Here is a 26201-nt window from a genome sequence, read left to right on the forward strand (position 1 = left end):
CTAAGGTACACTGTGGAGTAACATTTAGGAATTCCTTGACTTGCTACTGCTTAAGGGCATGGAACTTTCTGTATATCATGGATTAAACTTCTGTTCCCCAATCCAGGTCCAAATATTTATATATTGCAAGTTTGGCCAAGGACAAGAGCTAGATACCAGTTTGTATATTAGTCTTTTCATTGGGGATCACAAAACCATGGTCTAGGAAAAGTGTTAGTGGATCCTAAAAACCCAAACCCTAAAATAAAAAGAATTGGGGCATTGGTGGCAAGCCAGGCAGAAACTTGAGGCCTACTAGGCTAGTTTAGCCTTTGAAAAGCTTGTGTTATTTAGGTAGTCGTGGTCATTAGATGATGTTTGGCAATCTCCTCCTTCCCTGTTACCCCATCAGCTGAGAAATGGAGTGTAACTGCTCCTGATCTGTAATAGTGCAGGTAAATCATTGCTTTGGCCTGAGAGGTTGTACCTGATGCTGAGAGGTGTGGGTTAGCCTGGCCCCATTAGTTGTGTACCTGCAGCTGTGGAGGCGTCCCAACATTGCAGTAAAGATTTTTTGAACAGAATTATGGTGCTTCTTTCAGTAGGGCAGACCTTTGCAATTGCTACTTTGTAGTAACAAATGCTGGAAGCAGGAACTGGCTGATATTGCACAAAGTGAGTTTTAAGTACCAACATGATGGGGTGGGGGCAGTTCTGTGAAAGAAGGGCATCAGAGTCTGTTTGTTTTTAGTCTCTTTGGGTTACTTTTTCCACCTGCTTTTAAGAAGACCTGCACTGCAGAGATTTCTTTGCCTCAGCTTCTGCAGGAGGCTGCTTCTTGCCTATTTATAGCTGCATCTGTATATGCTCCAATCTTATTACCAACTTTCTTTCTTATACTTGTCTTTTAAGACTGTCAAAACCTCTGATTCACAATTCTGCCCAGTTGCTTCCTTTGCCTTCTCTACTCAGCCTCTTTTCTCTTCCCATGATCTCTGCATCAGTTTCCAGCCTTTCCCACATACATTTCCTTGCTTATAGTAAAAAATGAATATAGCATTCTTCCAAAAAGCAAATGAAAACTATTTTGTTAGAATAACTGTCAGAGAAAGTGTCAGCGAGATTCAACGTGAGTAGTAATTGCAACGTTAAATAAAACTCTTTTCCTTTTGACTTGTGGGAAAACAATTTATAGAATCTTGTCAGGCTTATGAATCTATTTCACCTATGCATGTTTCTAGCCAGTTATTTAGATTAGTTTGAAAGAAATTCAGTCTGAAGGACAAGGAAATTCTCAATAAACGTTCCTGACTTTAATCCTTGCAGTTGACTCTAGTGGACAGATTGCAATCAGCACAGACTTGTCCATTTATTCTGAGTTAAGTCTGTTACGTGCATTGTTTTTATCTAAAAATATATAACTGTGTAAAATGTATAGGTGCTTCTAAACAAACAGTAATGATAAACTGTGGTCTCCAAACCAGTTGAGTTTTTGTCATCCTGACAATATCTAATGGAAGACTTGTATCATTACATTTTTTTGCCACTAAATTATAATTCTGCATCTCTTAAATTTTTCTGTCTTTGTGTATCTTCTTCATTACTTTTTAATAACTATGGTTTTTTTCCTATGTAGGGTGACTTAGCAGCTGTTCAACAGCTGCTTAAAAATGGGGCAGATCCCAATGTCAAAGACAATGCTGGCTGGACACCACTGGTGAGTGTTGAAGACTATTTTTTTTCCTCTCACCTGTCTTCTGATCAGACTTCATTTCATCCCTCCTTTCCTCTCCTATATTTTAGTTCCCTTTACATGCATTTAGGTGACAAAAAATTATGTGAAGAAGTGACAGTAAACAAGTTTAAAAGAATTTATTAGCAACTACTGACCTGCCCAAATCCAACTGCTTTGCTGGGGTAGGGCATGCCAAGAAATCTATCAGCTTGCGATTCTGCAAATGCAGAGGATATAACTGTGATAACTAGAAAATGATCAATTGCGGACAATGTGTATGTTTTATGGGTTCTTAATGTCCTCAGTGTATTTTTACCATTTTGGAAATGTATAAAGTAGTTGAATGAAAAAATTGCTCACTTGAATTGCAGAAAATAAACAAAAGGTTCTTTTCAACCATGACTACTACTTCTCCTGAAGCATACCCTTGACAGAGTCTGTAATCTGGGAGGCTTTGTTCCCTGTAGTCTAATTTGCACACAGTTGGCCTTTGTTCAGTTCTTCTCTGTGCTTTTTATTAGTGCCAGGTTCCAAGGTTAATTCATGTCAGGAATGTAATGCAGTATCCTTGCATCGTCTTCCCCAAGCATCTACTGAGAGGTGTTTGAAAATGAATTTGTTACTGGTGTGACAGGTCCTTCCTCCGAATTCTGTTTCACTTGAGTTTTCTCTCTTTACTACTTATGGATTTACCCAACTAGCACGAGGCATGTAATCATGGGCACAAAGAAGTGGTGGAGCTGTTGCTACAATACAAGGCATTAGTGAATACTACGGGGTATCAGAACGACTCGCCACTTCATGATGCTGCCAAGAACGGGCATGTGAGCATTGTTGAGCTGCTGCTTTTGCATGGTGCCTCCCGTGATGCAGTGTAAGTAGATGTGGGATGTTCTTTTAACTGCGGCATTCATTACAGCTACAGCTTCCAGGGTGTATGTTAAGTAAATACAAAGCAAAGCTTTGTATTGTGATTTATTTGAAGCGAGGGGGTGGGTGTTAAATGTATGTTCCACTATACTTGTATCCTCCTTTTCCAGGTAGGGTTTTCTGTTTTGCTTTGTCCTAAGCTTTTCTGAGGACGTCCGAGTCATAGATAGCTGGAGTATTGGAGATGGTACTAGGAAAGTAACAAAATAGGCTTACCCTATTGTTACACATTTCAGTTGACATCTTGTTATAGCTACTGTCAGATCAAAGATGCTGAGCTAGATGAGTTTTGAACTGCTACAGCTGGTTTTTTTTGTTTCTTTACTTTTACTACACTACTTGCTAGCAGAAGGTGTTTCGGTCCAGTCTGTTCTACCTTCACAAATGGCATAGACACAGGCTGAGATCTGGGTAATGTTTTTTATTTTTTCCATTCTGGATCAAAGCTCTAATTCTTAGTATACTTTTTAATTAAAACAACAACAAAACCCAAACAAAAAAACCTAAAACAAACCCTTAGAAATATTTTTACTTGAATCTTCTATACAGTTATGCCTTCTGAAGATATTGGCATTTGTGTATAGGAGGTGCTAAAGTATCTGTTAGTCTATGAATAACCCTGTGAGCTATTAGTACTTCAGACACTAAATGTGGTTTTAGGTGTTGTAGTATTGTGCTAGGGCCTGTGCGTATAAAAATAAGTCCAATGCATGTTGTCAATAGGTGTGTATGTATATAGTAACATGATAGGGTGAAGTCTTGCATGATGCATAAAGAAGCATAAATAAGTTCAGTTTAATCACTTCAGCTCTCAGTATTCGCTCTTGAAGCTTACAGAATTAAGGTACTCTATGCAAAAGTGTAGGGCTTTCAAAGAGAGTCTTAATCTTGAATATACTGGATTTTAAAAAAAAAACACAAAACAAACCCACAAAACTTCAGCATGAAAAAGTAAAACAAGGATCATTTGTTCATCTTCACTTTGTTCTTGAACAACAAAGACCAGCACATTACACCTTGAAAAGCTAACAGCTTCAGAAACTAATTTTCAAGCCACTTGAATATTGGGAACTGGTCGTGTGACACTTATCACTTGTCTGTCTGGTATGTGAAAGCATAGCACAGACAACACCTTTGATGCAAGCTTTTGACAGGACTTGAACACTGGAAGATTTGCACAGCAGAGACTCCAGATTGCAACAGTGGACTCTTTGGGTGTCTTAGTTTCTGCTGCATGTGTCCACTCAAACCAAGATGAAGCTGAACCTGTTTCAGCTCATTCTACATGAACAAACATGACTTCCTATTTTTAATCATGGAATGAAAGATGTACGTAAACCTTAAGCTCTGGCTTAGCTTTTCACTGAATATGGGTAATGTTCAGTTGTATATTAAAACGGTGTGACATGGGATATGTCACAACTCTGCAACTAGATACCTCTTGCAGTACCTCTGAGTATCAAAAATGGCTTCTAACCCACTTCTAAGTATGCACTGTTCTTGACTTAATATCTAGGGTACTTGGAATCTCTAGTGTATGGTATTAATAAATATATATACTTTTTTTCTTTTAACTTAAAATCTTTTGGGGAACAAATTTAACTGCCTTTAATCTTTGTTTTATTTGTCTGGTAAAAGGAACCACAGGTGCTTTGACAAAAATCCAGTCCTGTATGTCCCCCCAGAAAAACTGAGGCTTCCAAATCTTCTGTAAACTCTCTATCTCTGGCTGAAATGCTACTGTGCATGTTACTATTGCATTGACGATGGAAAGGGGTTGGGTCCGTGTCCCCCCCCCCATTTTTACAGAGAGCATTAGAGACACAGAGGAAGGGATATACAAGCAAAGTGTTCAGGCTTGAATAGTAAGACTTTACAGACCTCTTCCAAACACTACCAAGAAAGAATAGAAACAAGAACAGTATGTCTGAGACTTCTGAGAATGTCTTGTGCCTTCCTTCCTTCCTGTGCCTTGCTAGCTTCCAGCAATGAATTGTGCCATGATCTTTCTCTGGATCATGACTTTGCAAATCTTATGCTTTTTTTCTTTTTTTTTCCTGCCACTGCCTCTGGTAGTTGTAGTCCTGATTAAACAGCAGTTGGATTTGTCTAGGTAAGTGGATTTGAACATTCTTTAATGTAGAAGGTTTAAATATTTTTTTTCTAGTGGATGCAGGTACCCTTATAATGAAGTCAAATCTGACAAGAAGCTTGCTTTTCTTCAGTGACTTTTTTCCTAGATCCCTGAGATCTGCAGACCACAGTTTTAAAAATAGAAGGTGAGAACAGGGTGATCACTTAAGATGGTGCAATTATAGTTCTTTTCAGTATGACTAGTTATAATTGGCCTCTTTGTACTTAATGCAGGATCTGCTCACCTTTACATCATTACTCTAGGATCTTTAAAGTAGAAATTGAGCAGTGATGAGTAGAACTTGCATCTCTTAAAGTTTTATTTTCTTTAGGAATATACTTGAGGAGTGCCTTAACTTTAGAGGTATGCAATGTGTGAGCTAAGACTATACCAAACCAATTTTGCCAAACTGATAAATTTGTCTAATTTCAGTTTGCATTTTTTTGGTGTATGAAACTTTCTAGTCCTTTTGTGGGCTCTTCAGGCTTTCAATGAACTAACTTTCAGCCCAGGAGAGGGCCTTCTTTGTCCTGGCATATTAAAGTGATTCTTCATTTCCTCATGGAGGCGGGAAGGAAAGTTTGATTAGTTCACTTTGGTTACTTATGTCTATTTCTTTAGCTAAGCTAAGTAAAATGTGAACATGATAAACGTATTCAAATGTTACTTGGGACACTGAAATGTATAGCATGAAACCTCACAAAAGTGACTGATGTCTTGCTGCTGTTTTGACTGTAGAATTAACTCAGTTTTGTGTCTTAATGTCCCTTGTGTGTTGGAGAGTTAATCTACTGGAATAAAAACAGAGCTTGTGTTGAATAGCCTGCTTAGAACAGTAGTTTTGACATTTAGTATGATGCTCAATTGTGCAAGATGAAATATTGTTTTTAAATATATGTAATACTTAGTGACTGGAGGCCCAAAGGCAGGTAAGATCCACTGGTCTGTAGAGGAATGTAAGATCTATCTGGGAGCAAATACAGCTACTTTCTAAGGGACCTCAATTCATGAGGCACACAGATATTAGCATAACCCTAGCCATCAGAGAGCTGAGACTTCACAATTTCAGATTTAGATCATCAAGTTCGCAGACCCATCAAGTACATCTCATTCCAAGTGTCTTTCAGGCTAGTTTTTTTCTCCTTGCGTGTTAATACATAGTGCATTAAGAAGTAACTGTATGTAATATGAAGCAGCTACATATCTTCTGGACCAAGTGAATACAGATGAGAACTACCTCTTTTGCCAGAAAGCAGTCCTGGGATTTCAGTATTCCTTGGTAAAAAAATGTTTTGGACATCTGTAAGATTTAATAGGTGTGGCACTTCATTTGCCATTTGAAGTTTTCACTGACTGGGAAAGATATGAACTACAAATGAAAAAATATTACATGGATCAGTGGACCTATTAATTGTCCTGCTGGTCTAGTTAATTTTTTTAAGTTAATCTCCTACACATAGCTAATTTTTATTTTTATAGCTTTTTTCATGTGCTCTCTCTCTTGAATTCTGTCTTTTTTCCTTGCTTCACAGCAAGCCAAGTGATTTGAAAAATTAGATCTGTGCATTTGCAATTTCACAGTACTTCCTAAGTGCCTTCACTCAAATGGGCTATCTTGCCAGTTCTTCATGCACAATAAGTTTAGCATTAGTAAAAATTGTTGTGTTGCCCTATTTTTTCTAGGTGTTAGCTGTCTTTGAGAAGTTGAGAGTCTGATTCTGAACAAACCTATGGGAATGCTTAGGGATAGACCATGGTCTTCAATTATGAATGGCATAGGGGCAAAAGCTACTATAATCTACAGTTAATTCCAGGAAGCATTAGACCCATGACACTGACATAACTTTGCTTTTTCTAAGTCAAGATAGTGCAGGACTTCACTGTTTAAGTGCAAGACAGTATGCTTAACTTCCTGCTGACAGCAGGTTAATTAAAACCCTGGCCCTGTTTGGTTATCTAAGATGGTCTTTTTGGCTATGCAGATTAAATTTTTTTCCTTCTGTCAGGTTGAAAAAAGACTTCTCTTACCACACTCTGAGAATACGGATGCTGACTGTAGACCCCCAAACTGGTCAGATTTCCATACGGGAATTAGTGGTTACAGTACTGCACTGGGACCTGGTTGTGGGACTTCCATTCAATACTGAACTCTTTTTGTGGGGCTGCGGTAAAACTTGGTTTATGCTCAGCTGTGGAACAGCAAATAACTTCTGGTGTCAAAATGGAGCAGCCTAAAACTCCTGATCACAAAGTATTATATAGTCATTGATTGTATCAAAAGCTGTGAAAGTTTGTGGCTTCTAAAGAATTGACAAGGGTGTGTCTCCCTATTTATCTTCTCTCCTGGTTGCTGAAAGTTTAATGAAATATTTAGAAGGTAGCTGTTAAGTTTCTTTTTGGCTACAGCAGTAACCTCTCTTGTCTTCGTACCTAAGACTTAAGCAATGTTGCACCATAAACTGAATCCCATTTCTAAAGCTTTTCATAAGAAGTTCTTTGATCTGTCACTCCTTAAGATACCATCTGTCATCTCATGTAAAGTCATACTCAGCAGATTACATTGAGTTGCTCTTCATTGGGCCCATCTTTGTTCTCAGCACAGACATCCTACTCTTTGATTGGAATTTGTTCTAGCTGTAAGAGCCCTCTACTGACTATTCAGTACCTTGATGACTGACTAATAGGAGACTGCTGGCATCAAAGGATACATCTGACTCTTGAATGTTTAAAACAACTTGCAAAAAGCCTGCTTGCATTCTGGTAGAAAGAAGTATCCCTTAGAGACCTGGTCTTCTAGCCTAAGCACCAAAGATACTTCTCTCTTGTAGAAACAATTGTGTCTGTCTTCCTTCTGGGTGCGGAACTTGTGCTGTTAAGCAATCACATGCACCAGACCTATTCTCAACAAATCCAGACCTATAGTAGGAGCACACAAACACAGTTATGGATATTTCTAAAAATACTGTGTTTGTGTGTCAGGGTGGACCTAATGTTCGCGTCCCACTTAATTTTGTTTTGCAAAGTGGATCAAAATTCATTTTTTACTGTGACCAAGGTAGATGATTTCTCTTGTTCAGCTTGGCTGAATAAAGACATATTTGAGCACACATTTTTTCCAAAAGCTTCTGTTTCCTATTCCTGTGCCTTACTGGTGTTCTTGTGGCTGCATAGATCTGGTTCTTGATCCTGATCATAGGGCTAAAAATGACATACATTCCCAATATATTAAAAACGGTTCCTCAAGTAACTGCACTGGTAATTGTACCAGCTTGGCAGACACTGGGCAAGGTCTCTTTCTGATCATGATTATCTGCCTTTTGGATGGTTAGTGGGTGGGTGCCTAACTAAAAAGAACAAATCTGGTTTTCATCCTTTTTCTTTGAAAAGGATGTGTAAATTAAAACAATACCATGCTCAAAATCTATTGTCTGGATACGTTCCTTGTCTTAGTTTTTATTTTGTAAACTGTCTTTTCTCCTGTTTCAGTTACTTTTTCTCACTTTCCTGAAGCTCAACAAGCTGCTTTGTTGCAAATATTCCGAACTCTTAAACCCATCCCTTGGGCTGGTGTTCCTTTTGACAGACCTGAGCTCCCAAGTCTGTCACATTTTACTTTAACTGTGCCACCTTAACATCCTGTGATTAGCCATTGATTCTTCAATGCTGCATGATGGTGGGATTGCATTTTGCATCACACTGGTAAGAAGCAACTGAAATGATCTTAAAAATGGAGAAAAGAAAAATTTAAGTGAATACAGAGGGGGTAGCTGGAGCTTTTATTTGTACATTTTTTTGGCAAAAAATGTTCTGTGTTTAACTGGTGGCCTATATATTTATCTATGGTAAACATTCATGAGGTTTTTTTCCAACAGTCAAGGATCTTCCTGTGACTTGGGAGGGGGAGACACTCCCAAACCTCTGCTACTGACATGCAGTGATTTCCCCCCCCTGCTTAGTTCACAGTAAAAGGTCAGCCATCTAGTCTAAGGTGATTTTAGTGTATGTGCTAATATACTCCCTCCACCCCCGGATACATTGTTCAAAGGTACTCTATCCTGCAGCAGTTTGAGTTGAATATGGCCCTTATTTAAAGAAAGGGCAAGAGCTACCCTGGTGATACATGACAAAGCAGGAACAGCATGACAATATTTAATGGGCTGCAACTCCCAGAACTGGGCTGAGATTTAACCAATTATCTTTTAGTCTTCAGAATTTGTATTATGCTAGCTCATTGCTCATTAGTAACACAGAAGAGCTTGGGGTTGGTAATATTGTAACACTAGCTATTGTAAAATACCATCCCAGAATCTTCTGTGTGGGATTTTTGTGGATTGTTGTTTTCCTAAGAGGCTATATCAGTGAGCAGTGCTTAGTGAGGAGCATAGAAAGGTGCTAAGGTCAGATGCATCTTTCAGCTTTGTACTGGCCAAAGCCCCCCAGTTAAGTGAGAATGAAGACTTAATGATTTGAGGCTCTCTTTGGGCTGGACTGGGTTATGACCTTATGTGGAATTCTCTATAAAGCTTCCTAGATTTTTACGCTGCACAGGAATGTGTGGCTCACTAAGAGACAGTGTTTCGAAGATGCAGTGGTTTTTTGACCTCTTTAAATGTTTCACTGTTTGATGACTATGCTTGCCGGATTTCAGATACTGAGTCAGGCCTTTGTTCTCGGTGACAAGCTTCCCCTTTATAACAAGCTCTTATTATGACTTTTGAGAGCCAGAGCTACATGAGGTGGGGAGAAGAGGATCAGCTGGAATAGCCATTATTCTCACAAAGGGCGAAGCAAGCAGAATGTTTCCCAAGAGTACTGGCAGAGGATCATGTTTGTTAATGGCAATTATACCTGTTCTGCATTTTCAAGCTTTCCTCTACTCACTACTGTCCTGCAGCTGCAAAGTTGTGTGAAGAAGAGATAGAAGCCATGGCTGTGCTTGATGTTGTGTTTACAGCAAGTCGTATCTGTCTGTGTAATAGTAAAAGAACGGGGGAGAAAATGGGTCTTGAAGTATATCTAATAACTATGAGGTGCCACATAGGCTGGATAGTGTTCAACAAAATTGGTAAACCAACTAAAATCTGAATGAATTAGCTATAATGTGTTCTGTGGAACAGCATACTGAGGGGAAAAAGAGATGCATACTCAAATTTTGGAAGTGTGAGCCACAGTTCCCAACTAGGAAGCAGATAGCTTTTCCCATAAAAGCATAACCACATCAAGCTCCAATGTTTAACACAGTATGTAAAATCAGGTAAGCCAAAAATAGATTTCTTTATTATATGACTGCAACAAAAGATTAAAGCTGAAATTTCTGGGTCTTGTGAATGATATCAAAGTGCATCTTGAAACAGTTTAACAAGGACTGTGGTTTATTTAACTGAACATACTGCTCTGAACATCCCTTATTCCTCAGCTGAATGCAGCAGCTTGTAATTCAGTATCCATCTGTCTTGGATGCAATTCTTACTTGAAGCTTTGTGGGTTTTAGCTGAAATTACATATTAATAAGAAAGTGGGAGGGAAAGCTACCCTGCTAATGTGCCCAGTTATTTAAGAATCAAGTCACATTTTATTTACTTAAACCCATCTGTGCTTGTTTTGCCAGTAATATATTCGGTCTGCGGCCTGTGGACTATGCGGAAAGTGAAAAGATGAAGTCTGTGCTAATGTTATCAGTGAAGAATGAATCATTTTCACTTAACCAACCCTCTGAGGTAAGTGTCTGTGGTTTTTGTTTAGTTTTGCTTTTTAAAAAAACATAAGTTCATCCTGCCACTAATGAAGGCTTGGACCTAAGTACAATACATCACCTGCCTTTACAGGGAGATTTAAAATAGGCTAGGAAACTGACTTGGGCAATGTTTGTAGAATGTAGGTGGGACACTTACAAGCTATGATATTCTGTGTTATAGCTTTATCTGGGAAAAGAAAGCATGTTTCTTGTAATGTGGCTTTATTATAGAAGAATGAATACTGTGTTATTCTTGAAGTATCATTGATTGAACTTTGCTATTGTTATTGTTTTTCTGCATATTTAAATTTGTTCTACTTGCCAAACTGGCTGAAAGCAGCAGCAGCAGTCTTTGCTCCAGGTGCCTTTTGCGTGCCTTTAAAAGGCTGCTCCAGTATCATCCTTTGTCCCACAATGAAGATATCAGCTCAGCAGTTGAAAACAGCTTTTGGAAGATTGTTTTGGGGGTTTTGGTTTTGGTTTTCCCCTCCTTTTTGCCAAAGAACTCTCAGGACTTGTGTCCAAAATCAGGTTATTCATACTTAAGAAGTGACTGCATTGTGAAATGCTTTGTGCTTCCTAATGAATAATGATTAAACTGACCTGGCTGATACAAGCAGTCCTAGTCTACCCAGGGTATACAGCCTGTTATGATCCCTTCTCATTGAGGTAATAAGATACCCATTAGCCAAAAGTAAACTGTTGCAGCTAAATCGGCAAGGATATGACTGTTCCTCCCATCTGTAGCAATTACAAGATGCAGCTCTTCTGTCGCAAACAAAACACTCGGTATTTGCATTTGCTTTATGATGGGTGTGTGCTAATGTATGGTTACCAGCTCATAAGGGTGACTTGATCCAAAGCCTGAGGCTTTAGGGTAACTGGGTCTCAAAGGTATGTCTGTATTATGGAATCTGGGAATACTTATGAAGACCCAGGAGCTGAAGTATCATATCGTTGTCAGCATAAAACTTGAGCAAGCAGCTCCTCTTACTTTGCATTAGTAGTATCTGCATAAAAAAACTTAAGCATTCATTACTTACAGGGCAATGTATTAGGGACTTTTTAGTAAAAGGAAATGCAGGTGTTAATTATATAGGTTACTCAACGTATTGGTAGCGTATGTGTTGGTAATACTTCACTAAAAGTAGGAGGCTTTACTACTTTATTGGCAATATTTTTTTCTTTTTCAACACTGCAGTCAGCCAGGCTGTTTACAGTGTTTAACCAGCTATATGTGGTAGGGAGCTGCAACAGTTTAAAAAAAAAAAAGAGGGCGGCAAGGAAGAAAAAAACGGATGCACAAGCTGTTTTGGTACCTCGTGTAAGCTAAATGAAATACCTCTAATGTCAAGCTTTTTTCCTCTAGGGCTGGTTTGTTATAGAGACTTATTTATGGACCCTGTCCCCTAAGCTTGCTATGAATTGTTTTTCAAAATGCTTATTCCTATTAAATAAAGCTGTCAAACAAGTTAGTTGTCTTCTTTGTTCCCAAACATCCAGCTTATTGTAGGATTTTCTGTTTGTGCAGGCACTGAGCCCCAGCCAGACAAGAGATGGACCTCTTGGTATACTGGGGAGCAATCTTAGTTCAGAGCAACAGAAGTTGCTGAACAAACTAGCAACAATTCTGAAGGCTCGAAGGTGTACTGAATTTAATGGCAGAGGTATGTAGTAGTGTTAAAATGTCTCTGTCCAAATAGAACTAACTACAGTTCTGCACTTTATCCTTTAAGATACTAGCTCAAACAGTTGGTTTTTTATTGTTCCTAATAAGTGCAGTTTCTGAAATCCCTGAATTATAGCCATAGTAGAATGATGGTGTGTTGTTGCATGTAAACACATATAAAGTCTGCCTGGTTACTGAGGCAGGAGACTTCTAGGGGAGCCACAGTTTGACAGTATATTGTCTGTTATTTAAAATCCCTAAGTCCTCCTCAAAGACCTTTTTTCTTTACACTTCTTTTAGGTCTTTTGCAACTTTAAGGTCTCTGCTCATATGAGATATCCTGTAAGGCTTTTGTCTTCCAGAAGTGAGTTTTGGGCAGGTAGTGCCTTTAGAAAGAGCATGTCATTGACTAAAAGTTGACAAATTTCTTCTCACATGCTACCTTCCTTCAAATTTTGTTTTTCATTAAGATGACGGAGCCAAATTATGGGGTTTGGGGTTTTTTTTGTTCCTTTCTGAGGAGGGAAACATTGTCTTAATTCCTCCTCTTAGTTTTTCTTTGGAGTGCTGCTTTTCCTTCTTGTGAAAGGAATGCTAAAGTAATTTTCCCCCACCATCTTTCACACCCTGATTACTATTCCAGAGTTGTGAGTTGAGTTCTGTTAGCTTTATGTTAAAGCAGTGAGATCCCCTAGTAAGATTCCTGTCAGAGTTAAATATAACTTTAAAAGGATTGAAAAAGTGTACTATTCTATAAACCGGAGCCGCCTCCGAAGATTTAAGTGTTAGCTTAGAACTATAAAAACGTGACTTCCCTTTTTCACAGCAAGTATATGTTGAAACCCACAAAATTTCTAATAGTGCTTTTATTTACTCATATCTTAGTCTCAAAAAATCACATACTTGTGCTGGAAAAAAGTGGTTGATAAATTATTATAGTCTGTTTATTCTTTAAATGGTGATTGATTGCTTTACAGCCAGGCATGGTTCTGATTTTCATGTGCTCTTAGTTCTACTGATGTAATCTTTCTCCTAGTAACTCACCTTGTTATCCCTGATGTTCCAATGCCAAGTACTGTCAAATGCATGATGGCTGTTCTGACTGGATGTTGGGTCCTCAAGTTTGAATGTAAGTATTAAATATATGGGATTCTTTGGGCTTTTTAACCAGAAATTATAGATGGGATTCCAGAGAAAACTTTCTTTTTCAACAACTGCCTTCATATCAATACTAGCTTAACATAAAGTGTGAGGGTTTTTTAACCTCCTGAATGACAAGAGATTTAATTAAATACAATTACTCCTTCCTTGGCAAATGTGTGCATTTCATTATTGGATGTATTGGGTAAGTCACACCCTGAGTATCAGTTAGGAGTGAATTTGTTCATTGCTCCTGGGAGAGGAGGAAGGAATGTGTTAAGATCTTAGATTTCTTATGAGCAGCTTCCATTGAAATTGATAGGAAACTTCTGCTTGCTTGGGGTATGTGATCAAGGCCTGTAGGAAGGTAAGGTGTTGCCTATTTACATGTAAGCTGAGATCGGTTGAAAGTTATAACTTCTAACTGAAGTTAGGCTGTCAGCTGTTCATAAACCCCTGTTTGTACTTTCCACTAAAGTTCTCTACTTGTTGAGAACATTTCTTTATGCAATCATAGGCTCAGGCAGATCAAATGTATATGTAACTTTTGATACCCATTTCTGTATATGCCAGCCCTGCAGACTGGAGTACTCTTCAACTAAAATAGTAACCTCCAGGGAAAGGTGACTTGCATAGTGTCCCCTTAACATGCAGGTAGTTTTCATGTCATCTTTCATGCAATCTGTAATTAGGTTTTATACAGTTCATGCTTTTTTGTACAGATGTTCTATGGAATTACACCCCAAATTCTGCTTTTTATTCATTGTTTCTAATGTATTTCTTAGTATCTGCTTTCACGGTAGTTGTAAAAGCCATCTTCTTCCCCTTGACCTTTATGGCTAAGTTCTTTTAGCTAATAAGTACACTACAAGTGAGTTAATTATCCATGGAAAACTCACAGACAAATTTCGTTCTAGTCTTCTACTGTGTGACTAAACATCAGAATATAAGGATTCTTTAATGGTCTAAATTTTCCAGTGACTAATGTTTATGAAGGCACTGCTTAAAGCTTCAAAAGATGCATAGTAGTTTTTCAAATAAGGCACATCATCAGAGTCTTTGAACATTGGACTCTTTTTCAGAGTGTTCCTTTGGCTTCCAGATAGTCAATGGACTTGTTCCCTGCTTCTTCTAAAGGGTCTGTTGAATTAGTATCCCCTCAGAAATGTCTTCTGCAGCACCTGCAGTGGCTTCTCTTCGTGGCCTTGTAAGCATTTGCAAAAGGAGAACGTTGTGTTGTCTTTGTACTGTGATTCTTAGAAATAGGAGTAGCTTCTTATTGAATATGTAACATGGAGAAATGCTGTTTATGCTTAAGCAAGCAGATGGATTTAATAACCTCCAGACACTTTGTTGAAAAGCGGAAGGGAGACGGTTTCCTGTTTGGAGGTAGGAATGCAGCAGGAAACTCAGAAGGCCTAGAGGCGATGTTTGGGTTGTGTAATTGGAAAGGGTGTATTCAGGTGCTTTGGAATGATATCCTGTTTCTGTTTCTGTGGTGAATCACTTTGCGGTTTCTTGGCTTCGCTCAGTTCGGGAGGTCTGCGTACCCTCTATCATATGTGCTAGGGTTGTTTCCCTTTCTTTCATTTTATCTTATTGCTAATCAGCTGCTTAGAAAACTTTAGCTGAGTGGTAGGGAGGTTTAAGTAGTGAGACCTGAGTTTAAATCTTTGTGGAAGAACTTTCATATTTAGAACTGATTGGAAAAGAAGAAAATAAATAAGATAGTGTGGGTGTTATTCAGGAAATATTTTCATATTTTTTGTTTGCAGCTGAGTTTTATTTTATGTTGTTAGTACTGATTAGTTACAATCCTGACTGCTAACGCTCCCAGCTTAGTAAGTAACATACTACTTAAAAGCGAATGATTCTCCTCCCTAGTGGGAAATGTTAGTAATAACTCATGGGGTCTGATGCAGCTAAGTGCCTATAATTAACAGCACCACTCCATCTGTTCCCACCAGTCTGTTATTAGTCTTCTTCAGAGTCATTACAAGTTAAAGATTGTTATAACAAATAATGGGATTCCTGCTGATGGAGCATTTGTCTAGGAAAAAGAGGTCTTTGCTTTTCTTTTCCATAATTTCTGTTTTTATCGTGGCTTTTTGACTTCTATTTGGATAAGTTTCCTTAAATGGGATGCAAATAAACTTCCAAAAGTGTGTGCATATTCTGGCTCACTTCTGTCAAAGCCACTGCAAATAAATTGAAGGAGTTGCTTATAGTTCAGTGTTCTAAACCGTTGACTTAAAGTAAATTCGTGTTTAAAACTTCACTGAAATATATGAAAAAACAAAGCTCAGTGTAGCACTTAATGAAATGCTGACTATGCATAAGTGAGTGTTTGAATTTTTTTTTCTTACTACAAGGTAAGCTGCATTTGACTGTTATTTGTAAAGTTATATTTATAGACGACACATGATTATACCACTTTTTAAAAAACCATTGCATCCTTGCAAAAACCAGTATTTAAGAGTGTATTTCTTATGTTAACTTTTCCATTATAGCAGGCTTTCAAGCTGTTTTTCTCTAATAAAAAGCGATTTCCTTCTCCTGTATAATTCTACGGTGCTTCTGTTTACATGTGTCTATACACACAGATACAGCATCCATTAGTATCAGTAGAGAGGTAACGTGGAATTTTCCAGCAGAGTTTGAGCTAAATGTAAGGCCTCTAAGTATTAGAGCACCAAGATTTAAATATATATCTTTAGTTTCAGGGTTCCCTTTTGTCTTCAGGTAGAAGATGAAGATGAAAGCATGTCATCACTGTGCAATACAAGATCTTCACAGAAGAAAAAATTCACCTTACCCATTGCAGTTCTGTATTTTTCATATATAATACATCATCAGCAATATATCCACTTTCAAAGCAGCATAGAATTCAATTGACACTGTTGTCGCTGTGCTCCTTGCCCTTGGCCATATCTTTCATTGGTTTCATTATTTTATTGCCTTCATTATTTCTGGGACGGTAATAGGGCACAAAGTAGCATATCATTATCCTTTTGCAAGTAGGCTGAGACAAAGATTCAAGTATCACTGTATTTCCTCTATGCTTTTTGTAGAGCATAGAATAGTGTAATTAAAACCAGCAGAAGTCTTTAATAGCTTTTCAGCTTGTTTTTTCTTAAACTGATTGTCATCTGTTAAAGCAGGGGATGAAAAATGATCTCGGTAACGAGAAACAAGCTTGTGTCAGTCTTCGCAGTGAAGTATCTGGCAGAATTTTAAGCATTTGATTGCTTATTCCTTCATTTGTTTTGCTTTCCTGGAGCAGCAGCAATGATTCAGCTCTGATCGTTTAAAAGAATGCAAAAAACCCCTGCTTTTCCTGTAAGGAATCAGAACAACTGGGAATTGACTGGAAGAGCTAGAGGATTGCATGACTGACATTTCAAGGCCAAAACATCTTTCTGAATCTCTTCGAGCAATATGCCCATCCTTGTTTAGACTATTAGACAAGGGAAGTGCAAAGCTGTTTGAGCTGACTGCTTCTCAGGCTGGACTGTCTCTCTCTTCCATACATAAACATCTATTAGATAACAGGCTGATACTCGGCAAAGCCCTTCCTCCTTAAAACAGCTCAAAACTTTTGATCCCTGGAGTTTCATGCTTGTTTTGCAGTTGGAGACTTACTTCAACTGCCTCCTCCTACAAAAGGACTCACAGCTCTGTGGGAGATGCTAGAAATCTCTAATATGCATATGCATGTTCTAGTTGTATTGGGTGTATAGCTGAGGGGAATGTTTCACATGCACAGGGTCTGAACTTCTGCACTCCCACAGTGTCTGCACCTTCTGGAAAGGACGAGGGAAACAGTTGTGCTTCAAAGTCAGCACAAATTCAGACCATGAAGCTGCTGGGGTTTGCAGAGGAGAAAATGGGGGTGAGAATGTCTTAAATGTGGTGTTTGCCTTTGTCTGCAGAGCTAGGAAGTGGGCTGATATGAAATAAGGTCTAGAGGAAAAGGAAACCGTGTTTCCACTGCTCCCTTTGTTCTGTGTCATCCAGACACTCATTTTTTCATATTTAGAGGGTCTTGCTGTAATTCAGTTTTGGTTTGAGGAAAACATTGCATTAAGGAAGCCCATTGTAAGGAAAAGGATGGGAAATATTACCTCATTCATTTAAAAGCATGTGACAGGATCCAGAGGATGAGCACTCTCAGTGGAATTTAACCTGACTTCTGCACCTTAGGAATGGCTACCTCCAGTCACTTCGATCAGTCTAGAAAACAGCTGTCACAAAGTAGTTTCTTAAAGAAGACAGGACACTTGGGTGTTTAAGTGAGGTAATGATTTTTATATTATGTGCTCCTAGCTTCTGGGAATTGATGTTTAAGGACTTCCTCAGCATCTGCTCCATTATGTTTAATAAATATCACCTGGATTAACTTGTTAACTACCATTCTTAAGCAGATTCATTTTAGTCTCTGCAGCATCTTGTGTCATTTCCATGTGTTAGAAAAACAGACTGCTCTTGTCTCACCAAATGAGATCTCTACCTTGCTCCATGAAAATCTGTGATTCTAAAGTTACTTTATAAGCATGTAAGATACAGCATAAAAATTCTTTGCTGTGCTGTAGCAGAGACCAGTAATGCTGTTGATGAAAGCAAACTGAAGTTAGCCATGCCAAATTCCCCTAAGGCTTTATCTCAGTCCAGATTTCTTCCTTTTCTAGGAAAATAATCTCATCAAGCTTTACTCAATCTGCATTTAAGTCTTAAAACCCAGTGCAGACTGAGCTGAGGAAGTTTCAGCTGCAATCTCTACTAGATCTTGGATGTGTGTAGTATTTTATCTTCTTTGTTGCTATTATGTATTTCTAAATTACTTTTAGCTGTTCTAAGAGATTTTTGGGACTAACCCCTGCTCTTTGCTTTATTAATGCAAATCCAACAAAACTCCACTAAGGCTAATTAAGTTACTGAGAGCTACTCCTGGGTATCTGTGGGTGATTACAACTTGTTCTTGGCAACCAGTTCTTTTTGTACTTCATCCTGTTTAAATTTACTGATGCAGTTAGTTTCATTATAAACCAATAAGACTTTCATGAATAAGTATTACAGGGCTCTGATCTTAAATTTTGCAAATAATGATTTATTTCTAGTACTAGTAGCTACAGTTGTATCAAAGGTCAATTAACAATACCATTAGAGTGGGCACCCTTTTAACCTGCTTGCTCCTTATATACTGGAAGGTGAAAAGGTAGGGGCAGCTATTCAGTGCGGTAATAAGGATCCATGTAAGTAGTGATGTTTTACTGATCTTGCTAATGAGGGGTGGGGGGAGTGGGGGGGAAGAGCAGTATTCTCCTTGCCAAATGTGGTGGCATCAAGCTAAACTGTGGTTCTATTAAGCTAAAACCTTTTTCTGCAGTATTTTCTAGGGACCTTAATGCAGGCTGGGTTTTTGCTAGAATTTGGTGCAAGTCATCTTGGTTGCACCTGTGAAACCAGCTATTTAAGAGGCTTTTAAGCTTCTAATGTTCTGTATTTCTAGGGAAGAACCTTGCATGACCCTTCTGCACACACAGTCTTGCCCCAGTATGGCCTTCCGTCAGGCAAGCTTTATTAATGAGTGCTTGCACACTTGAACTAGCCATTGCAAAACAGCTTTGGTCCGTGTGAAATGGAAAAATGCTACTTGCCTTGGTACAAGTCTTACCCTTTTGCGGGTAGTTGATCCAACTACTGCTATTAAACTAAAGGGCCATTAAAGTGTAGTTGCAATAATCACTCTCTTCTGTCTAGGGAAGAGAACATGTTAAATGAATAAACTCGATCAATCTCAAACCTAGAACATCCACAGCTCTTATTGGCAATAGTATCAAGGAATAAATCAAGATTGGCAGAGATGCTGAGTAAGTTGAATGGTCTTACTTTGGTTTATAACAGAATAGACTAGATTTTTAGTCAGGCTTGCCTGTAAAGAATGCAGACTGCGAATACGGGAAGGAAAACAATGCAACTGTGATCTCTACCCCCTCCTAAAATTACAGGTGTCCTCTCAAAAGTAAGTTTACTTTCCCCTCCCTTTTCAGACAGCTTCTTTAAAGTTGGCTTTGTTTTTCTGAAATTCAGTCCTGTTCTGAAATTTTTTTTGCATAAGTACTTAAGATGTCCATCTCGGTTTCAGAAGGGAGATGGCATAGTATTCATGGTGTCCTGATCACTTTTTAATTAGGATAATAGCAATTCCTTTTCTTTTTTTGTGCATTCATTTGACCAGTGTCTTGGCATCAAGTTCTCACTGGTGGCTTTTCAATACAGTGCTGAAGAAATGACAGTCTGTAATCTCAGGAGTTCTGGGAATCGATTTAACATGGCTTCCGTTTGAAGCAAAGGCTGCTATACCTCTGACTTAAATAGTAGTGCTGTAAGGTCAACAGAGCTTCTGGAAATGTCCCTGTAAAAGTAGTGGAGTGATATACCTTTGAGTACAGTATGGAATTTTATTTCCTTTTATATGTCCTCTTAATCAGGATGACACTCAGTTGGATGGAGAGACTACTAAAAGGGAACTGTCATGTATCCAGCCACTTACACACGTTAGCAGCTTTAAAATTAATAATGCCTACTCAAGAAAGACCTGGGCTTTACTGTGTGAACTAAGTTTAGCACTCAGTTGTCAAAATAAAATCCCCAGCTCTAAAAAAAAAAAAAAAAGAGAGAGAAAGAAAAAAGCTGGAAGGACCTACAGTATGCTCTAATCTTCTGTTTGTATCCCTCCTCTTAAGTGTGAAATTGAGGGGTTTTAGCACAAGGTCATCTTGTGGTGGTTATACCATCTATTAGAAGAATGATAAGTCTTGTACATGCCTGGTGCTTCGAAATGACACTGTAATGCAACCAAAGCTGATTATGCTGTCTTTGAGAACCTCACTTGGACTATTGCGTCCAGTTGGAGTCACTGCATCTGAAAATGATAATGCAGAATTAGTGATCTACAAGCAAGTGACTTAACACTAAGTTTTGTGTGGAGAGGGAGGGAAATAATGGGCAAATAAGAAACTTCTGTTTAGACAAATGCATAATGAATTAGGTAGAAACACAGCTTAAGCCCTCTGTCATTTTATGTCAAATATGAAAACAGGGGGATATTCCCCTTTTTTGTTTCATTGATTTCTTTTTTTTTTTATTACGGTATGTGAATCCTTTAATTCCTTAATACAAAATCTCTCCCTAGTATGCAGGAGTTGCTGAAGAGAAATGAGAAACTTGGGGAAGAAATCAGCCTGAACAAAGTCTGCAGTTAAAGGACATACTGGTCTCTATTGCTTAAATTATTTTAGCTTTTTTCTAGTTAGGAAGCCTTCCTCCATGGATAGGTATTCCTTGACTGTTCACCTTAGGGTTGTAAGCACCTTCCTCAAACATCAGTTGCTAACTATATCAGTTTTCTGACTGTATAGCTATACTGTGATTCTGATGAAACATGACATGCTGTTTGCCTCATTTCCTTGTGCCTAAGGCTCTCCTTTTACTGTTACCCTGTCTGTGTTATCTTGTCTCTTTCCAAGTGATACTCTTGCTACAGATTAGTTGTGCTGTTGATGGTAAGATTGCCATGAACTATGTTGAACCCTGAAGCACCACCTCTTCTGAGCTTGAGGATTCCAGTGACTTTATTCTTTTGCTACCTGCATGTAGACAAAGTGTTTGATGTGACTGCTTGAAATGTCCCTGAGCACAATGGTTCCAAAAAGCATTTGTTCTTATCTATCAAATATGACAAGACCCATGAGTCAGAGCAAGTTCTGCTTCTACATGTTGCACGAAAAATATGTTCGGGAACTGAAAATGTACTATTTTTCCATCACCAAAAAACATGTGGAGTCTGTTGCTCCACAAAGGGGGTGTGTGTGTAGGCCTAACAGTGTTGCTGCTTAATGTATTTTCATTAAACACCTGGGCACTGAGAACTTATGTTCATGGCTTTTTATCCTATCTGTAATACGTAGCTTTTGTGTCACAGATCTGTTCTGATTCTAGCTGGCTCAGAAAAGTTAAAATTAATGCTGATCATGCAGACACTGGCTAAATAAATGGTCTGTTTGCATATTTCCAGTTTTTCAAGGAAACAAATATTTATTTTGTGGTTCTTATAGATACAATGAAAAGAGGACACATGTCTTCTTGCTCTCTTGGAGGATTGTCATTATGTATGACAAGGAACTCTGAGGTGTACAGATTCCTTGGAGGACTTGGCAGTGTGAAATGGACAGATATATGTATGCAAAACGGACATAACCTATATTGAATTTTCTAACAGACATTCCACTAACATTAGTCACTTCCATGACTTCATTTTTTTTTCAGGCAAGTAGCAGTACAGAAACACATTGTAGTCTTTTGTATTCATTCAACCTTTTATTACTTTTGTTATCACATTTGCTTCACTTATTGATGCTGGCACTGGATGCTCAATTTGTGATGATACTTCTCTTCATAGTCTTGGGCTTTCTTCCTTTTTAGGATCAACCCCCTACTTTTTACTTCTGATTTTGTTCAGTTTGTATTTTTTTAGATACCATGGGTTTTGTATCTGCACAGTGGAAATAAGTTGCCTGAATAAGAAACGCTGTGCAAGGAGTGAGGTACTACTTTAAAAATTACAACTTCGACAACATTGTAAATCCTCACGGAACAGTTTTCAAAATCAGCTTTGCTAACTTTCTTGGGTAATTTTTGTTAATGAGTGCAATGTATGTGCAGGCAAAATGTTCCATCCTTGAATGGGTGACCACAGCAATTTCTCTTTCCAAAGTGAGGTCAGGTAGTACATTTAACTGATGTTAGTGATACATTAGCATCAGCGCATTCTGTATTGGAAAAAACAACTAGCCTTAAAACAAGGTAAAACCACGTTGACTCTAAAAGACAATCTCATTATGCAGCAGTGGTAACAAAAATGAATGCCACTGTTAAACCCTAGCATAAATCTTCAGTTTGTGCTGATCTTGGAGACCTTGAAATCCCTTCTGATTTGTTATTTGAGGCCATAGCTGTTCGGAAACAGCTTTGTGCTTGCTTTGTAATTGCTCTTTATCAGGTAATTGCTTCCATTTCATAACTGTGGAGTTGGTTCTACATGCTGGCTTTAAGCTTCCAAATGATCAGCAATTTGACATTTGACATTAAGTGGTTGACCTTTAGTGGATAAGAGGAAAAGCTAATAATTCCTAGTGTTTACAGCACTGATTTTAGTGTGATACTGCTTCTTTCCATCTAACTTGCATCTTCAACCACTGTTGTAAATTTTTTCAAGTTTAAAAGCAAATTGCTGAAGCACACAAGCCTTGATGCTATGTTTTGCATTGTGGGTAATCCTTTTATTTTAGTGCAACTCTTTAGTCCCTAAAATGACATGCAAGCCTCTGTTAAAACATGGGGTCTCTAATCTTTGCCTTCCTTATTGCGGTTTTTGTAGGGGTACGAGCCTGTCTACAAACCACAGTACGAGAACAAGAAGAGAAGTATGAAATCCAAGGTGGCCCACAAAGAGGCCGGCTCAACAGAGAACAGCTGGTGGGTTTTATTGCTTGAGACAGATTATCTTAATGACCTTTGGTTCATACATTTTTGCCCTTTGCCACATGTGCAGTAGATGTAAAATTTTAATGTGGTCTTGTACAGAAATTTGATTACGTGCAAGGTGATTGAAAGAACTGCAAACGCCCATAAAGCTGTCATTTTTCTCTATTAGTGGATATGTTGCTATAACCTTGTCAGAGGGAATGCTGTATTACATTCATGGAAGAAGCTGTATGGGACAGGAAGTGATGCTGCTTTGGCCTTCTCTGCTCAGCTTTAGAACCTTGTTGAAATTATCTGAGAGTTGAGAGAAAAATGTTTTTATTACTTCTTGTTTCCATATAGGGCCACTTTTATATTTAACTGGCTTAATTTCTGGTTACTTTCTGGATTACACGGGAGAAATTCATTAAATGTATTGTAACAGTAGCTGTAAATATTCCTAGCTCATAGTTCAAACCTTGTTGTGCTGGAAAATATTAAACATAAGCAAGAATTTACCACGTAAGCAAGCTTTTCTTGATTGCATACTTATATGGAGGACCTTACATGTTAAGTTACTGTTCTAGCTTCCAGCATTGGCTATTTTAAATTTTTTTTTTTGTAGGCACTGATTGTTCCTTTCTACTTTTTTCCTGTGTGCTCAGTTGTGAAGTCCTGTATTTAAACTTGTTTTTTTCCTTCCACTTAGCTGCCTAAGTTGTTTGATGGGTGCTACTTCTATTTCTTGGGATCTTTCAACCATCATCAGAAGAGTGATCTTGTGGAACTGGTCAAAGCAGCAGGAGGACAAATTCTGGTTAGGCAGCCAAAACCAGACAGTGATGTGACACAGACAATCAACACAGTGGCATACCATGCAGAATCTACTTCTGACCAGAGATTTTGCACTCAGTATGTAATCTATGATGTGTCTTCTAAATTCAAGCCAGAGAAAATTCGTCAGGGCAAAGTCTGGATGGCCCCCTCCAGCTGGCTTATAGACTGTGTGATGTCATTTCAGCTCCTGCCTGTAAAATGAATAGCAACATCTCATGAGTGAGTTTTGAAAATGTGGTGAATCTTGAGCAGTTGGAACACTGGTAAACACTGGTCTGGAGCTATGATTTATGTTTTGCACTTAGGAATACAGGAGAGCTTTGACCATTTAAATGAGTTACTAAGATCACTGATATGCTGGAATAAATGAATTTACAATGGAGCAGAGAGAAATATACTACATTGAAAAACGTGCCTTGTGTTATTTAGTATACTCTATTTTTGCATTTAACTTAACTGTACTAATCACTGACATTTTATAATTAAGATTTTGCAAAATTAAACCTTTTGCATTCTTGATTTAAACCAGCCTTTTGTATGTGATAGAGCGTGACCCCGTTTCTTTTCTGTTTAATATCCATTGACAAGGCTCTACTGTATGTGTCAATATTTCCCAGCCAGGCCAGAATTTGTATTTTTTACAAAAAGGACTCTGCATTCGAACATAGTCATTTCCCTGTGTAGACATATCTTCTGCCAGATGATATGTGATGTTTCTTATAACATCTTACATCTGAATTCTGCAGGAAATTCTTGGCATGGGATAAGCCTTGTAAAAATTAGAGTAGAACTAATGGCCTGAATTCACTTGAAAGCAGACAATTTTTAAAATGCTATCTTTAAACATCTTGGTCTAAAATTCCTTATTTATAGCAAGAGTAATGCTTTATTCACTTTTGCCGTCTTTCCCACTTGTAAATGTGTAAGTCAAATTTGATTCTCTTTTCTGAAGGTTTTTAAGTGTCATGATCCTTATTAAATTATAATCAAAAATGTTTCTGTAAGTATGGATGGTTGCTATCATGGTTATTTTAATAAAAAAAATTTAATGATCACTAAAGAATTATGCCTCACTTTGCACGATTGTACTTAAACTTAGCAGGCTACATTGGAGCAGTATTTGATTCGTTCATATTTGTTACAATGCTACTCATAATTGATCATAAGTTATTGTCAGAATCTTACTTCCTCACTTTGTGCTCTTATGTAATGTCTTGCATCTTTTGTGTTGCCTTAGTTTGTAAATTCATAACTTAAAAATGGTGTATCATAATAATACACAATGAGAATGATGGTTGTGGGATAAAACAAAGTTTCTTGTGTTTTGCTTTTGTATTGCTTATAATAAAACTTATAGCACCAGTAAGTTTGGAGTATCTTATTGCATGAGCTTCACTGCAAAGTAAGTACATAGCCCATCTGTATCTCAACAGGTAAATGGAAATGTAAGTACTTTTTCTGTGAACTTGATACAGCTGTGAAGATAGCATATACATCTGCAAAAGCAGCTCTTCAGTGTGAGAGGTGTTTTCTGTAATCATTGCCATTGGAGATCCTATGCCAATTTTCAGTATGCTCTATAGAACTCTTACAGCTATACACTTCAGGTATAACAGGAATAGTTTTCAATAACATCTGCTAGACTTCAGTAGCTGGAGTATCTTGATCTATCACTTATGCTAGACTGAATCATTGTTCTTCACTAAATGCAGTTCTCAAGTACTTGCACGTTTGTGTGAGTGAGCAAAAATGCAAGGCTCATTAATAAATGGAACAACCCATGGGATTAATGTGTTTTGGGTTTTTGTGCAGATAAACACTGGCAGCAAATAAGATACTGAGTCACTACTGTGTGGACTTTGTCATTTTAACAATTGTACCACATTTTAACTTGGCGTTTCATAGCACATCGATATACCTAATGTGGTATTCTTTGCAAAAGTAACAATGAATCTCTGCAAAATTCTTAAGAATGGAGCTTTTCTGCTGTGTACCAGGAAGAAATCTGGCCCATCTGTAATCCGGTTCTACATCCTAAAGTAGAGGCAGCAGATTTACAGATTTAAAGAGCCATTGTTGCTTGGTAGCTGAAAAGAAACTGTTAGAAAATTGCCTTTTTTTTTTTCTTTTTTTTTTAAGCCACACTCTGAATTCTTCCTAAGGTCTTGTTCCTTTGAATCAAGTCATGTTTTCAAGCAGTTACTATCAAATCATATCCTCCATATCATACTGAGGAGTGATCCTTACCCTTCTCACTGAAATGTACTCAAGATTAACTCTGGCCCTTCTCCTTCAGGTCTCTTCAGGAATTCAGAGTTTGAGTGTGATCAACGTATGTAGACTTACTCACTTAGAGCCTCACAGAACTGCAGTAAGGAGACTTTGCTGCCAGAATTGCAGCAGGTGTTGAACACTACTCAAGCAATAGGTAAGTACTCAAAAGATAGAAGTCAGTCACATAGACCCTGCTTAATTCACTCTTGCGAATCATTAAAAGCAGAAGGATAGCCCTTGATAA

The 26201-nt window shown here is 38.0% G+C and overlaps 1 protein-coding gene across 1 annotated transcript in view; it reads left to right on the forward strand.

Annotated features, from left to right (window-relative positions):
• Positions 1 to 24993, forward strand: part of BARD1 (BRCA1 associated RING domain 1) — a 44026-nt gene extending 19033 nt beyond the window's left edge. Inside the window, exons 5-11 of the mRNA XM_049810727.1 lie at positions 1616 to 1696; positions 2416 to 2588; positions 10387 to 10495; positions 12044 to 12179; positions 13218 to 13310; positions 22761 to 22858; positions 23556 to 24993. Coding sequence (XP_049666684.1) covers positions 1616 to 1696; positions 2416 to 2588; positions 10387 to 10495; positions 12044 to 12179; positions 13218 to 13310; positions 22761 to 22858; positions 23556 to 23885 — 1020 coding nt within the window. The 3' untranslated portion in view covers positions 23886 to 24993. The remainder of the gene's footprint in view (positions 1 to 1615; positions 1697 to 2415; positions 2589 to 10386; positions 10496 to 12043; positions 12180 to 13217; positions 13311 to 22760; positions 22859 to 23555) is intronic.
• The last annotated feature ends 1208 nt before the right edge of the window (positions 24994 to 26201 follow it).

The sequence above is a fragment of the Accipiter gentilis genome, chromosome 1, assembly GCF_929443795.1.
Source record: "Accipiter gentilis chromosome 1, bAccGen1.1, whole genome shotgun sequence".
In the NCBI taxonomy this organism is placed as follows: Eukaryota; Metazoa; Chordata; class Aves; order Accipitriformes; family Accipitridae; genus Astur; species Astur gentilis.